Consider the following 19,981-nt stretch of genomic DNA (forward strand, 5'->3'; position numbering starts at 1 on the left):
TTCTTATCTAATGGAAACAATTAATTCTTTTATTTTATTTATTTTTTATATTTTATTGATTTTTTACAGAGAGGAAAGGAGAGAGATGAGAGCTAGAAACGTTGATGAGAGAGAAACATAGACCAGCTGCCTCTTGCACACCCCCTACCGGGGATGTGCCCGCAACCAATGTACATGCCCTTGACCGGAATTGAACCCGGGACCCTTCAGTCCCGCTCTACCACTGGGCCAAACTGGCTTGGCAGAAACAATTAAATCTTGCCTGAGGGGGGCAAGAGGTAGAGGGAGACAGAGGAATTCCTGGAAGATCCCCATGGTGCCTAGGGCTGAGAACTAGAGGGCTGTGTGTGGGGATGAAGGCTGTGAAAAGGGGTGAGTCATAGGAGGCTCAGCAAAGAAAGAGAAGTGTCACGTTTAATCCTATTTGTCTTATGGGAGTTTTCCAAAGCCACACAAAGGACATCGTATCTAATGCCCGGTCTCACACACAGACGTCCAGGACAGTTTTTATGTTCTTTTTAAACTCTGCACACACTTGGCTGCACAGATTTGAAGAAGGACAAAGGTTGTTTTAATGGTCTTAATGGGGGGTGATGGGCGAATCATAATCTTTTGACCAAAATGGCTCACTCATTTATGTCAGCTATTGAAAGCAAAGACTCTTTGGTAGGTGTAGAAAGAAAGGAGAAAAGGATTTGAAATTGCTTGCCACCCACCTCCTCCATGGGATTGCTGAGTGCATTAATGAGGAATGTCTCAGCGCTCTGAACGCCCTGGAAAGAAGTTGCTTTGCCAGTTCCAAATATTATTGTGACTTGTTTAGGCAGAGCTGAAGGAAAGATGGGAGTGGGAGGCTGGCTACTGCATGTGATGTTTTTCTTTTGGGGCTCCCAGGTTGTTCCAGAAGCAGAACTACTGCTGAGAAAGACCCCAAGGAGAAAGGAGCACAGATTCTGGATTCTCTTTCCCACAATGTGCTTGCCTTTCTGGGAGACCCTGGTTTACATTCGGTGCCTTGCTGTGACTTCAAGTGGTTTCTTTTAAACTTAGTTTTGGAAGGACACATCGAGAACTGCAAATAACTTGAAGCTTGTTGGAAACATGGAGGTAGATAAATACCATTAGAATAATAATGTTATGAAGGTAGAACATAAACATTTTGTATCATCTTCCTTGCAAAATGGTTTAAAATGCTTCTACGAAAAGCTTTTGTTGGTATAGAGATGTGTGTTGAACTACTGAAATGTATTTGGGTGGCAGATAATAGTGACAGTCATAGCGACTGTCTTGTATTTGTAAAGCAGGTTAGAACTTACAAAGCACATTCCATGTGCTCTATCTTCTGTGACCCTACAGCACTGAATTCAGTTAAGCAGGTGAATGTTACTGTGGTTATCTCCATTTCATAGATAGAAACATTGAGCCTCCCCAAAGGGAAAACTCTGAGAAAAATACTAGTAATTGTTCCAACAAACACACACACAAAGAAACATATCCCCCTGCAAAGCAAAATCACCAAGAAAAATAACAAAGATGCCTAGTCAATAATTTTTTAAATGTTAGAAGTGGTGAAGAAAAGCTTTATAGAGATTTCAGCAGTGATTTTTAAACAAATTTTGCTTTTGCTTAAGGAAATTGGTATGATTTGGTGGAAGAGAGGGGGAACCAGCCTTCCCCCCCTTCCCTGCCCCCATGGAAGAATGGAATATGGAGAGGTATAGAGGCTGGAAGGAACATAGTATTTTGCTCATCTGAAGACACAATGAACGCAAGAGAAGACTCTTATATAAATTAGTAAAAAAACCTCAAAGCCCATGATTAATTTAAATTTGTCTCAAGAAGCAATTAGAAGCCTGCACAAGTTCGAGAAGGTGTGTGACAGAAGCAAAACACATGAGAGAGATGACTCTTAGAGCATACCAAGCCATAAAAAAGGGGGAAATAGATATGCAATTGGGAAGCATGGAGGGAGAACGAACTCCAAGGAAGACAGAAAGGAGCCACACTGGTCTTCAGAACAGTAGCTGGGTGGGAGGAAGTATGTTGGGTCCTGACAATCAGTTATCTAAGAACTTACTGAAAAGACAAAAAAATCTCATCCTCTACACCCATCCTGCTCTCATACCCACCTCTCAAAATTTCAGATAGACTTTCTAGGGATTTGGTGTCGATGGGAAAAGCTCTCCAGGTGATTCTGACATGGGATACAAAGAAGAATGAAAAATAAGATTTCCATCCAAGGAGATCTTAGGCCTGACCCATGAGTAGATTAAGATTAATGAGAACTCCAATACTCTGTGCCACGTGGTAAGATGAAAATATGTAGAGAAAGCTTTGAAAGTCATGCGAAGGCATGATCAGCCTACATAGAGAAGAAAAGGGTCACAAGATGAATTGTTCTCAATCCCGACAGCACATCTCAAACAACCAATTAAATCATGCTCTCTGTGGGGATGGGGCCTGGGTAGTAGTATTAGTATTTTTAAAAAGCTCCTCAGATGATTCTAGTGCATCTAGGGTTGGCAGTAGCTATTAGAGATCAAAGTTACAGCCGAAGCCGGTTTGGCTCAGTGGTAGAGCATCGGTCTGCGGACTGAAAGGTCCCAGGTTCGATTCCGGTCAAGGGCATGTACGTTGGTTGCGGGCACATCCCCGGTAGGGGGTGTGCAAGAGGCAGCTGGTCAATGTTTCTCTCTCATCGATGTTTCTAGCTCTCTATCTCTCTCCCTTTCTCTCTGTTAAAAATCAATAAAATATATATATTAAAAAAAAACCCAAAACCAAAACAAAACAAAAAAACAAAAACAAAGTTACCCCAGCCTTTCAAGGAGTAGATGCTTTTCTAGGCAAAAAGGGTAATGGAACTGACACAGGCATCAGCACAGGCACAGAGACATGAAAGTAGCATGCTTAGAGAACAGGGAAGAGTCTAGCATGGCTAGGATTTTGGTAATGAGGAGGAGATACTGAGAAGGTAAACTGGGGCAGCAATGTGAAGGTGATGGTGGTGGCAGTGGTGGTGGTGGAGGAAGAGTAAGAGAAGGAGGAGGCAGGAAGGAGGAGGAGGAGGAGAAAGAGAAAAAGGAAGAGGTAATCCTGAAAACATTATGACATGTTTTATGAAAGAGTGAGAGAAGAGACCTATGTTTTCTAACAATTCTGTAGGATGAAGATGGATGAAAAGAGACATAAGAATGCCCAACTTTTGACTTAATTTCTTTGGTTATAGTTGTGGTAAAGCAATGGCTAGTGAGTCTTTGAAAGTACTATGCTTGGAGCCACAAAGATGATTTCCTTCCTTCCTTCCTTCCTTCCTTCCTTCCTTCCTTCCTTCCTTCCTTCCTTCCAATCCTCACCTGAGGATATTTCCCCATTTATTTTTAGAGAGAATGGAAGGAAAGGAGGGGGAGAGAGAGAGAGACAGGGACTTGAGAGAGGCACATCGATTGGTTGCTTCTTACGTACACCCAGACCAGGGCTAGGATGGAATCTGCAACCCAGGTACCTGCCCTTGACAGGGAATTGAACCTAAGACTCCTCATTGAGTGGGCTGATACTCTAACCACTAAGAAACACCAGCCAAGGCTGTCTTATTTATTCATGAGTGTTTGGGTGTTGTTGTTTTTTTGTTTTGTTTTGTTTTTTTAAATACAATTAAAAGGGTCAGGGCCCACTTTCCTTCCAAAATATCTCCCTTTCCCCCATCAAAGATTAGAAGTGATTTCAAGATTGCCTGCCCTTCCAAAGTAGGAATTTAAACCCCTTCTACAACTTTTTGTAACAATTTTAGGCCGCACATACATATATTACTCACATTTAAAAGCAGGCATTTTTAAAGCAGTTTCAGAAAATGAAGTAAGTCTTTGCGCCTTGGGGTAAAGGGAACACTGCCAGTGGGCTTTGTCCTTCCTTCCCCCTCCCCCTTCTTTGTTTCCTGTCTTCCTTAAGGGCCTTAATATTAAACAGAAGTTCACTCATAGCTTTTACTCAATTTTATTTCTGTTTTGAAATTGAAAAGTGGGTGAATAAAAATGTTTAATCCTTTTAAAGTATTTAAAGTAAGTTGATTTTTACATTTATGTTCTTAGATTATACGTTTCTTTTCTTTCTTCTTCTGTGAACCTATAGCTCTTGATGTGAAATACACAAATACTGTTTCCAGATGGTAGTAAAAGATTAATGGTGGGCAGACATGTTGAGACCCTGAGGTTTACAGATGCTTGATTTTATTTTTAGACTCCTCAGATGGATTTTCTTCTTCACTACACCCTTCAAACATTCAATGAATACCCTCTGTAGACCCTGAGGGTGGGAGTAGAGATGAACAAGGCAGTCCTTGATTGTACCTCACCTTCCTAATAACTTTAAGATGAAATAGGGGATAAGATTATTTTTACATAATGAAACTGGGGCCCAGAAGGGTTAAGGACATGGATCAAGGCTAAATAGGAGTGGATCCAAGATCCTTCTATCTTTGAAGTGGTGCTCAAATCAAGTCCTTACATTGTGTGACATGTTTCAGTAGTACTTGAATTACTAAGGAGATGGTGGCAACTGATAATTTACGATACTATAGTGGAAAAAAATTGACATTTCCATCATGTAGTGTTGTTTTGAGATTTTTTTTTTGTTTTGTTTTTTGTTTTAAGATTTTAAAACATGAACTGAAAAAAAAAAAAAAACCTGGTGAAGCAGTTATTTAATGCAGGAAATAAAATATGTCATCCTTAACTATTTCTTATTAGAGAAGAACAAAATGTTACATTTAACAAATGTTGAAATTATTTTTTAATTTTTAATGAAACATTTTCCTTAAAATCCTTTTATAATTACAAACCCATAAAAAGTATTAATTGAGCAAGGGACTGTTAAATTCCATGTGGTTTTCACATATATTTAAAAAATTTTAAGTAAGAGCATTGATAACAATGATGATTTTATTTATTTTTTCACATAATTACCCTAAAACTTTGAAGTACCTTGAAAATATTAAATAGCAAAATACTAAAATCCTAGACGATGAGGAATCTTTCTGGCCTAACCCAAACTTGTGTTTACACCTTGAAAAATTCTTACCATATTCTTAAGGGATCCTAAAATTCTTCATATCTTAACTCACTCCTGAGCTTCATTTATAAAAGAAAAGTAACATTCCTGGCCAGTGTGGTTCAATGGTTGAACATTGACCCAGGAACCAAGAGATTGCCAGTTCAATTCCCGGTGAGGGCACATGCCTGGGTTGCAGGCATGATCCCAGTAAGAGGCGGGCAGGAAGTGGTGAATAGTGGTCCTGTCATCAATGTTTCTATCTCTTTATCCATCTTTCCTTCCTCTCTCTCTAAAAATCAATAAAAAAGCATATTTTAAAAATAAAAAAGAAAAGTGATAGAAAAAGTTCTGAGCTGTTAAACAGATGCATAAATTGTTATACTTTCCCTTTTTACTCCTGTTCTTTTCTTCCTCTATGCAATATCTTCCTTTTCCCATTCAATAATAGAGATAATTCCAATAACTTCCTTACATTAATCTAAGTTGATAAAGTGTAGTTAATTAACTTCACATTTTATGTTTCTAAAGTTGAAAACTTATCCTCAGTGGTACTAAGGACTCCATCTCACCCCCTTCTCTCGTTGTTATACTTTGTCTGCTCAGTACACATACTGCAGGGAGCATCAATCCTTGCAGTCAATTTACAGATGAACCTGGATTAAAATCTCAGTTTCACTCCTTGTTGGCTGTCAAGTTAGGGAAATCACTTAAATTCATTGCATTTTGGTTGTCTCCTGGGAAAAATTGGGATACTTTTTTGGTTGTTGTTGTCTTCAGGAGTATGAGTAAAAATTAAATAATAATGCATGTTAGTCCCTGCTTAGTACAAAGTAAGTTCTTAATTTAGGTGAATTTTTCTGTCTCTGCTTCTAGTAAGCAAATAAATAAACCATCAAACCTTCTTACTCTGGAGACTCTCCTCTTTTCTTTTAAGCTACAAATCACATTCATAGACTCTTTATTCCTCAACAGACATTTTCTTATTCTTTTTCAAAATTATATTTTTATTGATTTGGGAGAGGGAGATAGAGATAGAGATAGAAACATCAATGATGAGAGAGAATCATCTACTGGTTGTGTCCTGCATGCCTCCTATGATGTTTGAGCCTGGAACTTGGGCATGTGCCCTTGACCGGAATCAAATCTGGGACCCTTCTCTCCACAGGCCAATGTGCTATCTACTGAGCAAAACCAGCTAGGGCCAGACATTTTCTGATGTACATGTTGTGAGCACTGGTTCTTATTTCTATTCTCTAAAAAAAGAGCATTTATATTAACTCTTCTCTCCTTTAGGAAATGCTAGCTTTCACTTCTGAAATGTGAATCTTTGGAGTTTGAAATAAACAGTTTAAAAGTCAGCTGGTTTGCAATTTTAGACACATTTAAGTAAGCTAAGATATATTTCATTATTTCTTTTTTATAATAGTGAAATGATGGATGCTTTTATAAGTTAGAGAACCACCCATGGGTATACCAGTAAATGATATATTGGTTGGTTCTGGACTTTTATGGGATTTTCTGCCCAGGCTTCCTTTTCTTTGAGAAACCCAACTTTCCTGGGACCTACCCTAATGTGTTCTTACCTGAATTACTCTGCCCTTTACTCCAACCATAATTGATTGGTCCAGGAGAGGGCACCTAGGAAGCAGAGCCCATGAGCTCTTGTTCTAGGAATTTTGGCCTCAGAGCAAAAGAGGTAATTGATATTTCTCTGCTGGTGCAAATGATAAGATGTGAAATTGGAGAACAACTGTGCACATATTTCCTACCACATGGATAAATCTGGTGAAACAAGTAGAGATGAAAAATAGAGATGAATCTTGGAAGTCTCAGGTGCCAGTCACTGCACCTGTTCCCAAGTGAATTTGTAGTTCTTCAGCAGTTAGCAGACCTTGGGGGCTGCTTTTCTTTATCCCCAACATGAAGCATTTTGAGTGTGGAAGTGGGAGAAGAAAAAAGGAGGAAAAGAAATGTCTATTTTCTTTGGGAAAATGCTCTCGGAAGGTAGTTGATTTGTGTATGTGTGTGTGCGTGTTTTTTTTTTTTTTTTATGTTTTTATTTATTTCAGAGAGAGGAAGGGAGAGGGAAAGAAAGATAGAAATATCAAAGATAAGAGAGAATCATGGATCGGTTCTCTCCTGTCCTCTTTCTGTGACTCAAAGTCTGCAATTGAGGCATGTGCCCTGACTAGGAATTGAACCATGATCTCCAGGTTCATGGTGGACACTTAACCACTGAGCCACACTAGCCGGGCAGACCTTACCATTTTTGATGGAAAAACTATAATTACAAAATAGGAAATAAAATTCTTAGAACACCGGGAAAGGAAAAAGCATAAACACTTAAGGACACATGTATTTGTCAGATGTAACTGAAGAGTAGTGTGAGATCCTAATTAATTTTTGCTTCTCTCAGTTTAAGCAGATAATTCATCATCTTAGGAAAGGCAGCACCAGACAGAAAATAGACCCTAGCAGGTTTCCCAAAACCAAAAAGGAAAATTTGCCATTTGGATGACAGAAGGGAGGACTGGTGTGTTGGAATAGCAGAGATCACTCTGTAATTTCTTTGGAGTGCAGGCTGGTGGTGGCACTGGTGGTCTCAAATGCTGCACGATGTGCTCAGGACATGGGACTATGGTGTATCATAGCTTTATGGAGCCATCCTGATACCTCAGCATTGCTTAAAAGCATCAGAAAGTAGTTGGCCTGAATGGACAGGGACCTCAGGGCTGGAGATAATGCTCTTATCTCTGTGTGGAACACTGGCTGACGGCCACAAGCTCATTGTTCTAGGCTGTTATGGGTTGAGTTGAACTCCCCACTGCTCAATTCATGTGTTGGAACCTAATCCCCAGTATCTTAGAATGTGTCTGTATGTGGAGACAAGGTCTTTAAAGAGGTAATTAAGTTAAAATGAGAACATATGAATAGGTCTTAATCTAGTTTTACTGGTGTCACTAATCTCCTCTTAATTAGGACACAGACACACACAGAGGGAGGACCTGTGAAGATACAAGGGAAAGACAAACCAAGGAGAGTGGCCTTAGGAAAAACCAACTCTGCTGCCATCTTGTTCTTGAACTTTTAACTTCCAGAATTGTGCGAAAATAAATTTTGTTGCTTAAGCCACACAGTCTGTGGCATTTTGTTATGGCAGCTTGAGCAAACTAATACACAGGCATTGACCCCATGTGAAACCTTAGAACCTTATCACATCCTGGGGGGATCACTCCAGTATGGCTGAAGTGGAAAGCTTGCCATTCTCCTCCTCCTCCTCCTCCTCCTCCATTCTCCTCCTTCTCCTCCTCCTCCTCCTCCTCCTCCTCCTCCTTTAACCATGTGTTATGTCCCTTTATTTTTTAAAATTTCTTTATTGATTAAGGTATTACATATCTGTCCTTATCCCCCCAATGCCCCCCACCCCTTCACTCATGCCCTCACCCCCCTGTTGTCTGTGTCCATTGGTTAGGCTTATATGCATGCATACAAGTCCTTTGGTTGATCTTTTCCCCTTACCCCAAAACCTCCCCTACCTTCCCTCTGAGGTTTGATGGTCTGATGGATGGATGCTTCTTTGTCTCTGGATCCATTTTCGTTCATCAGTTTCTGTTGTCCATTATATTCCATAAATGAGTGAGATCATGTGATATTTATCTTTCTTTGATTGGCTTATTTCACTTAGCATAATGCTCTTCAGTTCCAACCATGCTGTTGCAAATGGTAAGAATTTCTTCTTTTTTACCAGAGCATAGTATTCCATTGTGTAGATGTACCACAGTTTTTTAATCCAGTCATCTGCTGATGGACACTTAGGCTGTTTCCAAATCTTAGCTATAGTAAACTGTGCCGCTATGAACATAGGGGTGCATATATCCTTTTTGATTGGTGTTTCTAGTTTCTTGGGATATATCCCTAGAAGTGTGATCAAATGGGAGTTCCATTTTTAGTTTTTTGAGGAAACTTCATACTATTCTCCACAGTGGCTTGCCAATTTTAAGGTTAGGACTTGAAATATAAATTCACTTTTTTAATGGAAAATAAAACCTTATTTCTTGCACACCTAAATATGAGCTCTGTGATTTAAACTTGGTACTGCCAATGCTATTTTGAATCATGTTGATTTTCCTACATCATATTTTGATGGTTCTCCTTTTATTTCTGCTATACAATTCATCCTTGTTTTATGTATCTCTCTTTTAGAAGTCATTATTTTATGACCCATTGTGAAGTTGTTCAGAATCACCTAGTACATTTCTTACTTCTTTATGCTATCCAGGAAGCTTAGCTTTATGCTATCTAGGAAGATTTTTGTATTAAGTGTTCATAACCATCTACACTAATAAAAGAGTAACATGCTAACTGACCACACCTTTGTTACGCCCACCAGCCAATCAGGACTAAGTATGCAAATTAACCCAACAAAGATGGTGGGTTAATTTGCATATACAGGTGCTGAGTGGCAGGGGGCAGGGCCAGATGCTTGTGTCATCACCATGGCAACAACACAGACATTTCGCACCGTCCCAGCTGCTCCCAGCTTCTGGGCAGCATGGGAAGGCGGAAAGGTGGCTCCAGCCAGAGGGAAGGCAGTGCCGGAAGCCAGGGGAAGAAAGGCCAATTCTTGCATGAATCTTCATGCATCGGGCCTCTAGTATATATATATAAAATATATGTTTAGAAAATTTTTACCCTTTGGAAAATTTTCACAAAGAAATTCTACTATAGAGAAGAGACTTGGGAGAAGGAATTAGTAACCAAGCCTCCCAGTTTGCAGCTGATTCACTGCTATGAGGCAAAACAAACCAGCAATAAACAGTGAAAGCAATGGAAAAGGCTTGAGAAGTTTTGTGATTTTTATCAGCAGATGGCAAGTATAATTTAATGTAGACAAACTAGTAATTAATTGCGGAGCAAGAAGGCCAGTCCAGTGATGTGTCTAGGCAGAAAATAATCCTCTAACACACAGATCAAGAAAAGGATTTAGGGATTTTTCTTGAAAAAAATCACTAAAACTATCAGTCTATTGTATAGTTCTGGGAACAAAGGCAAACACAGTTGTTAGTAAAGAGCAAGCACAGAAACCGGAGGTGGTACCTGCTAGTTTAAAAAGAACTTGTTTGATCTAGTCAGGAATATCATCATGTTAGCCACTATTATGTAAGAAGGTGACAGAAGAAAAATAAAAACCCAACAAATTTATCCACTTATACAAAAGGGATGCAAACTCAAATGCCTTTGAGAACCAAGCAGCTGGATAATGTGTGAGTTGTCATGGTAAGACTTTGGAGAATGGTGGGAACTAGGTTAGAATGGAGGATGCTTAAAGATTTACACACATAGGCATGCAAACCCTAATCTGAGGGTACCTGGACAATAAGACTATATTTTATTCAATCTTGTATCTAGCACAGCACTGAGCATATTGCTTTGCCCCATGAAGACTGGTTGGAAATGTTGCAATGATGAAGCTCTAGGCTGTATATAGCAGAAAATGCTACTGACAATTGCTGTGCCTGTTACTTCGTGGCTGCTGTGTCTGAAGCTGCATGTCTAAAAGAGCTCATGAGTGGGCCCCTAAGCCCACTCTGTGCTTGACTCAGCCTCACAGGACCTAATTTGCATGCAGTGTAAATTACGTATGTCTCTGTTATATATAATACTGTGTTTTCTCTCCTATCTGCTACCTCCCAGATTTTCTCTTCCCCTTTTCAGCAATATAAGATATTCCTCAATTGGTTTTTCCTTTTCTGTCCCCTCATCCTGGTTTATTTTCTTTACTGCTCTTTCTCATTGTACCTATGCCACAAAAGATGGGTGGCAAAAACAATCTCAGTGATGTATGTCTTTGGGGAGTGTGATATTCTGGTTAGCAGAGTTTATGTTGAACTGACATTCTACTACTCCTTTGAAATGCACAATTTCCTGGGAGGTAATAGAAATAGATTAACAAGAAGTTTGTTAGGCTGATCTTAATGTTTATTTATGTTTAAATTGTGCACTGATATATGCAAAAAAACGAAAACCCTATATAACAAAGCATAATAATGAAATGAATACTTGTGCATCCACCACTACAACATTAAAATACTCTTGAAGCTCCAATATTTCACTTAGTGTTTCTTTGATGTCTACCTATCCTGCCTTAGGACCATTATTATGAGCACCAATTATGACTGTACAATAGTATGGATGCAAAAGGTAATGGTTTTGTCAAAATATAAAATAAAACTCTGAGTTGTTTCTTGAATCTGTTGCCCCTTCTTCTTCCCAGATGCCACTACTGTGGCCCAGACCCTGAGGAGCTCATTTAGACCGTGACAAAGCCCCCTCATTTGTCTTTTCTGTCTCCTCTTTCACCCAAGGTTGAACTAGCAACTGGAATAAGGGGCGGGCTAGTAGGGCAGCTATGGGTAGAGGAATTCAGATGGTAAGGGGCATGAAATATTTGAATTAATTTGAAATATGGTGCCAAGTAATTGAATTTTCATACAACTCTAAATAATTAGCATAATGTGAATGGACTCTATTTATATGCTGTATTCGTTTTCTGTCATTCCATAATAAATTACCACAAACCGAGCACTTAAAACAATATACATTTATTATCTCACAGTTTCTGTGGGGCAGGAGCTTGGTTGGGTGCTCTGCTCAGCTCTCAGGTGTCTGTAATGAAGGTTTTGGCTGGATTGGGTTCTCAACTGGAGACCTGACTGGGGAAGAATTCACTACCAAGCACATTCAGTTTGTTGGCAGAATTCATTTCCTTATGGTTATATCATCGTAGGGCGTGGCTTCTTACTTGTGTCCCAGCCCTAGGGGTCACCTTGCCACATGGCTGTCAAGGTGATTTCTTCGACATAGCTGTTGGCTTCATCCAGCTCGTGAGGAGAGTCTCTAGCTCCAGCTTGCTAAAATGGAGCCTTCTATAATGCCACGTAACCCAGGAGAGAGACATCATGTCACTTCCATATTCTGTGGGTTAGCATCAAATCACATTTCTTCCACAATCAAAGGGAAGGGATTACACAAAAGTATGAACATTATGAGGGGAATCAATGAGAGTCATCTTAGGGTTTGTCTCTATATATGCCTAAGTAGACAGTGGTTTGGAACGGGAAAAAAAAAAAAATCCTAGTCAGGCAGATACATTCTTTTAAAATTTCTTCCCAAAGATTATAATTAACTACAAATTGGCATTCTGCTGAAACTTTAAAACCAAATAATGCTTTGTGTAGTGCTATTTGGAAGGAGTAGCTAATTTTGGTATCTAAATTTTAAATCCTTTAATATGTTCCCCCAAAGTGCTTTAGTTTAGAAAACAAAAAAATAGAACTATGAGTGGAAGAGAACTATATAAATGAAGGAAATATTTGGTCAATTTTTAAAAAGATAATTTATTTGGTTTAGGCTAGGAAATTTTTTTCTGTTTCAGAATGATTTTTATTAAGAAATATTAGTCTCTCCCTGTCTTCGCTAATAAATTAAATAAAAGATGCTGGTTTATACACACACCAATTATTATTTTTTAAAATCTTCATTGTTGAAAGTATTACATATGTTCCCCTTTCCCCCCAATTGACCTCTTCCACCCTGCCCCTGCTCCCCACCCCAGGCCTTCACCACTCTATTGATTGTGACCATGGGTTATGAATATATGCATACAAGTTCATTGGTTGATCTCTTCCCACCCATCCACCCTCCCCTACCTTCCTTCTGAGGTTCGACAGTCTTTTTGATGTTTCTCTCTCTCACTCTCTCTGAAATCAATAAATACATATATTTTTTAAAATCTCCAGTGCAGGAATGAGGTGTATATGTGTGGACAATGAGGACATTTTCTTGATAAAGATGTGTTCTAGTCAACAGTGAAAATTAATTTTGGCCATGTAGGTTGGGAACAAGATTATAGAACTAAAAACTAAAGGGTGCAGTTGGATTTTGTACAGTAGGCAATAGTGAGCCATTACATATTCTCACATTAGTATGATAGTATTTTAGGTTTATTAAGTAGGCTAAATGGTAAATGAAGTCAAGGATAAAAATAGTTCCTTATACTTTTTACATCTCCTTATGACTTCTAAAGCACCCAATGAACCCACCAGTTCTTACAATAAGCTTTAGAGAGAGGTAGGATGGATATTAATATTCTTATTCTACCTGAGGACTGAGATTTAATTCAGATTTCTATAAAGTCATAGAACTGGTAAATTGTGTCACTGAAACTCAAACTACTTTTTGCCTTTTACTATTTAAGCTCAGTGTTCCTGTCATTAAGAAATAGAAATAAGGAGATAGCAAAATCTGAAAATGAATGATCTATGCAACTTTAAAAAGTATGTGAATCAGCACAATCCACACTATGTTGTATTAAATGTCATGGCCCGGATATCAGGAAATTTAAGCCCTAATCCTTGAATTAATGTGAACTAGTGTGACTTTAAATAAATGTTTCTAAGCGCAACTTCATATTCCTCATCTGTAACATGGGAATTATACACAAAATGCTCTTTAAATTCATTCTGCCTCACTGATCTTGGAGTTAGTGAGTCATCAGCTAGAGCTCTGGGATAACCAAGTGAGGCTGGTATCATAGCCGTCAGAAAATTGGAGGACAGAGTCAATTTGAAGGCTAGGGATGGTGAGCTCAGGTTTGCTTATCAGGAAGAAGTTATAGAGAATGATAGAATAACAGCCCTGAAATATGGCCACATCCTAATCCTTAGAATCTGTGAATATGTTACCTTACATGGCAAAAGATGTTGCAGATGTATTTAAAATAAGTATTTCGAGATGGGGAAGATTATCCCAGGTGATCTGGTTGGGGTTTTATAAGGGGAACAGGAAGAAAGGAGCATCAGTTATAAGAAGAGCTGTGATGACAGACACAGAGGTGAAGCAATTGCTGCCTTTGAAGATGGAAAAGGAACATGCAGGCAGCCTCTATATCTAGAAAAGGAAGGAATCCCCAGAAGGGTCTCCAGTAGCCTCTGTGTCACTCAGCCACAAGTCTCGTTGGTTTTTATAACCTGAAGTTACAGGGACGGGGGTCTTGTATGGGGCTGGAACCATTTACTTCTCATGGGAGGCCTTTGCCATGGAGTTTTCCCTCCTGATTAAAAACACACCACATGTGAGTGTTGGGCCAGCCCTTTCTGTGCCTCTGCCCTTCCCACCAGTCTTGACATACTTTCTTCTTTCTTTTTCTAGTTGCAGGACTTCCATTAAGCCAGACTTCAGGCTTGTTTGAATGATGGTTGTTCTGTATTTTAGTTGTAATTTTGATGTGGTTGTGGGAGGTGGTGAGTATTGGCATTTACCTACTTTTGGCTGCCATTTTGGTTCTCCTCCCAAGGAAAATTTACCCTCCCCCTTTCTTACAGAAAGTGCTTTATTGCTTTGCACATTGCTCTTTTTAAAAAGTGGATTATTTATTTATTTATTTATTTATTTATTTATTATTACAGAAAGAAAAACAGAGAGAGAGAGAAACATCAATGTGACAGCAAAACATCAGTTGGCTGCTGCTTGCACCCGTCCCCACACCGGGGATTGAGCCCAAAACCAGGGCATGTGCCCTGACTGGGAATCAAAGCAGCAATCTTTGGGTGCACAGGATCACACCCAACCAACTGGGCCACACCGGCCAGGGCAAGCCTCACTCTTTTTTTTTTTTTTTTTTTTTATAACAAAATATCCTGCAAACTCTCTATATCACTAAAAAGAAAACTATAAAATTTCAATATCACTGCATAGTATACTGTCAACTAGTTTCCCTTTGGATTGATACTTGGTTTTCTTTTCTCCTTCCCCCCACTTTTTATTGTAAACAATGCTACATGAATAACCTTGACCATAGGTAACTTTGGACATATACATATTTATAAACTCCCATAAGAGGGACTGCTGTCTTAGAGAGTGATTGCATTTTTAATTTTGACAGGTACTGCGACATTTCCTTCAATAGAAATTGTGCCATTTTGTAACACCAGCAGGAATATATGAGAGTGCTTGCTGAAATTTCATTTCTTAACATCAAATACAGAAATGGAGCTTCAAGGGATAATAGGTTCTATGAGCTTACTCTGCAGTGCTCAAAGAAGTCCTATTTCTATAGAAGACAGTATGATACAAGGAATAAAATTGATAAGGATGACATGCCCCTGATGGTTTTGAGGTTTTACTCAGGCTCACATTAGGAAAACCCTGTGAAGAACGTTTGAGGAAGCCCCTCTGTAATGCTTTTGCTAGGGCAAATTTTCATGTTGGAATTCAAGTTTTCTGTCTCCTAGATATGTTATCATCCATCATAATTGGGTCTCTCCAGTACTAATACAGTAACACTGACTTCATTTCTAGGGGAGAGTAACTTCTTGGCCCGGGGCAATGGTTTAGGCTTTGGAATTAAACCTCCCATGGATGTGACTCTACCTAAGTTATTTGGTAGACTCAAGGCTCTTTTCTAGACCATTAATATGGAGATACTAATCTCCATGAATTTTGGAATAATATTTGGGGCTGTGTATAATATATAATAGGATTCAATACTAATTTTCCGCTCTTTGCTGTTCTGAAAATAGCAGAGAATTGGGAAGAAAAACCCCAAAGGTTTTTCTAAACAACCAAAATCTATGCCACAATTTCCATATATTGTATCTGTCTTATTTTACTCATGGAAGAGGCTCTAAAAATGGACTGTTATTTTATATATTTATAGTTTGGCTTCCCAGCCTATATCTGAGTGGAATAAGGGTCAAAGTTGTTAACTGACTGCACTATGAAAAGCAGAGATTAAAAAAATTATTTGTAAACAACAACAAATGTGTCTAGTAGGCCTGGGGCGGCTCCTTAGCAGGCCCATGGAATTAGAGGTTCTTAGCATAAAACCACCTTAAAGTCAAGTCATCAAGAAAAGGTTAACTGCTGTGCTGTTAAGAAAGCAGACCTTTGGGCAATGCATTTCTTTTTATTAATTCACCACACCCCTTATTACTAAATAGAGGTATCTTTCTAATACATCAATGGGTTTTATGAAGTATAAAATACAATTTGGGTGGACACTTGGAAGGGTAAATTTCAGTTATCTGGAAAATTAATTTAATCAACTCATTCATTCATGTAACCAATATTTATTGAGAGCCCATGAAGTGTTCAGTACTGTGCTAAGTAATGAACTTACTTGGAATACTTAATTGCTCCAAAAGTCCAGGTAAAAAATAAAGTACCATTCATCCATCACACAGTCCAAATTTATGTTAACCTTTCAGTGAGTCTCATGATAGCTGTATTATCATTGTAAGATATTTTAATTTTAGAACCTCCTGGGTTCTACAGAGTATCACTTCCCAATAATGCAGTATAAAATTGTTGAAACAGCAAATGTGAAGTTGAAATCACTTGATAGTCTGTGATTCTTATAAATCTACTTGAAACTTCAATTGTGAAAGTACTTTTGATTCAATCTCATTAGTCAGCCTTATAGAGTGTGTGTAACTTACTTAACTAATTTCATTAGTAGTTTATGTTCTTTTAGGGCAGGGAGAAATATAACTCATAAATATGCCATTACTACTTGCTTTTGAATCTCATTTCGTAGCCTCACAGGCTTAAATGGAGGAAATATATTTTAAAACACAAATTAATTGTATTTATTTCCTATACTTACTTAAAAATACTTTCATTTATTAGAGATACTAAATTTGAATGATACAATTTAAGCAACTATATGTTGGTATTATGCTAATATATTAACAACAATAGTGATAATAATAACAATAATGATAATGGCAATTACCATTTATTTAGTGTTTATTCTCTATTACTATCTATCAAGTATCATGGTGAGAGATTTGAATGGATTACCACTTTTAATTTGTCCAAAAACTTTTCAAAGAAAGCCCTATTATTATTTCCATTACATAACATGGGATATTGAAGTTTAAAGATGTCAACTCTCTTGCTCACATCATTCACATTATTTCTGTGGAATTGGGATCCAACCCAGGGCAATCCTACTGTATGTTTATGCCATCTTTCTCAGGTGTTAATTCAAATTCAGCAAAGAAAGAAATAGAACCCCATCTATATGCAGAAATAACCCTTTCCAGCTGGCTAGAAGTATTACTACCATAGAAAAAGAGGCTTAAATCATAGCATGAAATAAAAGGCTACAGCTATATGACTTGTATCCAAAAGATTTTGGAATTATTCCTCTACCCCCCAAAGCAAATGACTGGTGTAAAAATTCTCAGTGGGTACTTTCTGTAAATATACTTTCACTGAAAGATTATTATAATTTAAATCCATTCAGTGCTGCTTCACTTTGTAATTTGTTAAGATTAAATAGTTTACCCTGCACCTATTTTAATGACATAGCACATTGATAACATTTTCACTCATTTAAAGCTATGTTTACTGTCAGAGCCTTAGCACCAAAAATTCTAAAAGGCAATCTTCACACATTCAAATAGCCTGAAAAGTTATTGATACAGCTTAACCCCTTGCTAGTTCTAAATTTTCCAAATTAAAGTCACAGAATTTTAAAATCTCATACTTAAAAAAAAAGTTGATAGAAATACATCAGTGGGGGAAGATGATACACTCAAGGTCACAATGTGCCAATTCAATCTTTGCTCCAACACTCAAGATGCAATCAGGCTGATGTTTAACTGGATTTTGCCTGGAGTTTTCTTAAGGGAACTGTGAAAACTTTATTACAAAAGATGGTTAAGTTGTCAGGGACAGGAAAATCTGGGGGTCAACAGAGGTAAAAAGAGGAAGGAGGTATTTAAATAGAAGTGAGAATCAGTATGTTGTGAGTAGGAATCTAAACTGACTTCTGTAATTTCTAAAGACCCCCAAACAAGAAAAGAATAAAAGGTACTTTTGAAAGAAACACACACACAAAACAGCCAAAGAGGTGAGACATAACCATTCTGATGGGGAGGGGGGGTGTCTAACTATACAATGAGGTCATCCTATCTCCCGGAAGTGACACGTAATCACCTGCTTTGCACTAGCTCCGCCCCTTCCTCCAGAAATCCCGCCCCTCCGCCAGCGGCCGGGAGGGTGTTAGGGGGCGTTTCTCCGGGAAGAAAGCTGTGAGCTGCGACGCTGAGGAAGGGGACCCCAAAACGTCTGGCACTGCCCCCTCCAGGGATCACTTTGGACCGCCTCACTCGTCCCAGCGGGGTTCAGAAACGCCGAGGGGTCAACCTGATGGGTTTCGGGGTCAACGGAAGAGGGGAAGGGGAGCCCTGGCGGGGAGAACCCCCCGGCCCCCCGCCCAGCAGCTGAGGCATAGGAGGGCGGCCATCTTGGCCGGGTGGGTAGGGCTGGGGAGCTACGGGCGCCGTGTGATTGGGGGGCTCGCCCGGAAGTGACGCCGACTACCCGGAAGCGGAGGGGGTTCCCCGGCCCACTCCCCCCTCGTTCGTTAGCTCCCCCGCTTCCTCCCCGCCCCCCTTCCTCTCCATTCGTTTCTCCCCCCCTCCCCGTTCCCTGCCTTCTTTTCCCCCCACCCGTCCCTCCCCCCCCCAACCTCCGGAGCTGGGAAGAGAGTCAAGATGGCGGCGAAATCCGATGGCGGTGGCGTGGGGGTGGGCTTCGCCCAGCTGCACAACCTGGACGAGGCGGTGGGCAGCGGCGGCGAGGAGGACGGGGAGCCCGGGGGAGGCGGCTGCGGCGGCGGCGGCGGCGGGGACGGCAGCGAGCCCGGCGAGAGCAGCTCGCTGCACATCTGCCACTGCTGCAACACCTCCTCGTGCTACTGGGGCTGCCGCTCCGCCTGCCTGCGCTCCCTCCTGGGCAAGAAGCCGCGCCGCAACGCCGCCGCCGCCGCCGACGGGGGGGACCAGCCGCTGCAGCCGCCCGGGGCCGCCGGCGCCGACCGCCACCCCCCGACGCCCTCGGCCGCGCGGCCGCCGCCGCCGCAGGTGGAGCGGCCGTGGCTCGACTGCCTGTGGATCGTGCTGGCGCTGCTGGTCTTCTTCGGGGACGTGGGCACCGACCTGTGGCTGGCCCTCGACTACTACCGCAAGGGGGACTACACCTACTTCGGGCTGACCCTCTTCTTCGTGCTGGTGCCGTCGCTGCTGGTGCAGAGCCTGAGCTTCCGCTGGTTCGTGCAGGACTACACGGGCGGCGGGCTGGGCGCCGTGGAGGGGCTCAGCAGCCGGGGTCCCCCCATGATGGGGGCCGGCTACGGCCACGGCGCGGCCCGCGGCGGCCCGGGCGCGGGGGGCTCGGCCACGCCGGGGGCGCAGCGCCTCTGCCGCCTCTCCGTGTGGATCTGGCAGTCGGTCATCCACCTGCTGCAGATGGGGCAGGTGTGGAGGTAAGAGCACTGCGGGGATGGAGATGGGGGCGGGGGCTTGGCCAGCGGTCCTGCGAAAGGGCCCCCTCGGGGCGAGGCCAGGGCCTTAGGGGGGCGCGTTCCGCCCTCGGGGTGCCTCGCAGGTGGGCCCCTCGGACGCGCCGGGCCCGGGGTCTTGAAGGAGGGGCTGGACGCGCACTTCCCCCTGGCATCTCCAAAAGACCCATCTTTTTTTATCTGGATGGAACCTTGACCACGCCTTTTGGCCCAGGGAGGCCCAAGTCCTGCTGTTTGTCTGCATCCTTGGTTCGCACTTAGCAGAGAGACCCTGCCTCATCCTTCCCCTCCCCCCATCTCTGTAGACCTCGGCATCCCCGTTGTCCCTTTCCCCTGGATCTTAAGATAACCAGCCGTTGGAGCTTTTTATCTGCACCCCAGCTCTTCTCCTGGGGCGAGGTGGTGATGGTGGTGGTGGTGGTGGTGGTGGTGGTGGGAACCTTCCTTCCTCCAGCCGGTTTGCACTCGGTTTTGTCCCCCGGTGAGACATCTTCCCCTCTTCCCCCGACTTCTCTCCGCAGTGGCCTGTGTGGGGCCCTGTGCAAACCCCCTTGCTGCCTC

At 41.2% G+C, this 19,981-nt stretch overlaps 1 protein-coding gene across 1 annotated transcript in view; it reads left to right on the top strand.

The window, feature by feature from the left end:
• Positions 1-18,057: 18,057 nt before the first annotated feature.
• Positions 18,058-19,981, top strand: part of XKR6 (XK related 6) — a 218,084-nt gene continuing 216,160 nt past the window's right edge. The window contains exon 1 of the mRNA XM_036423775.2: positions 18,058-19,384. Coding sequence (XP_036279668.1) covers positions 18,615-19,384 — 770 coding nt within the window. The 5' untranslated portion in view covers positions 18,058-18,614. The remainder of the gene's footprint in view (positions 19,385-19,981) is intronic.

Source organism: Pipistrellus kuhlii, unplaced genomic scaffold (assembly GCF_014108245.1).
Source record: "Pipistrellus kuhlii isolate mPipKuh1 unplaced genomic scaffold, mPipKuh1.p scaffold_m20_p_8, whole genome shotgun sequence".
NCBI lineage: Eukaryota > Metazoa > Chordata > Mammalia > Chiroptera > Vespertilionidae > Pipistrellus > Pipistrellus kuhlii.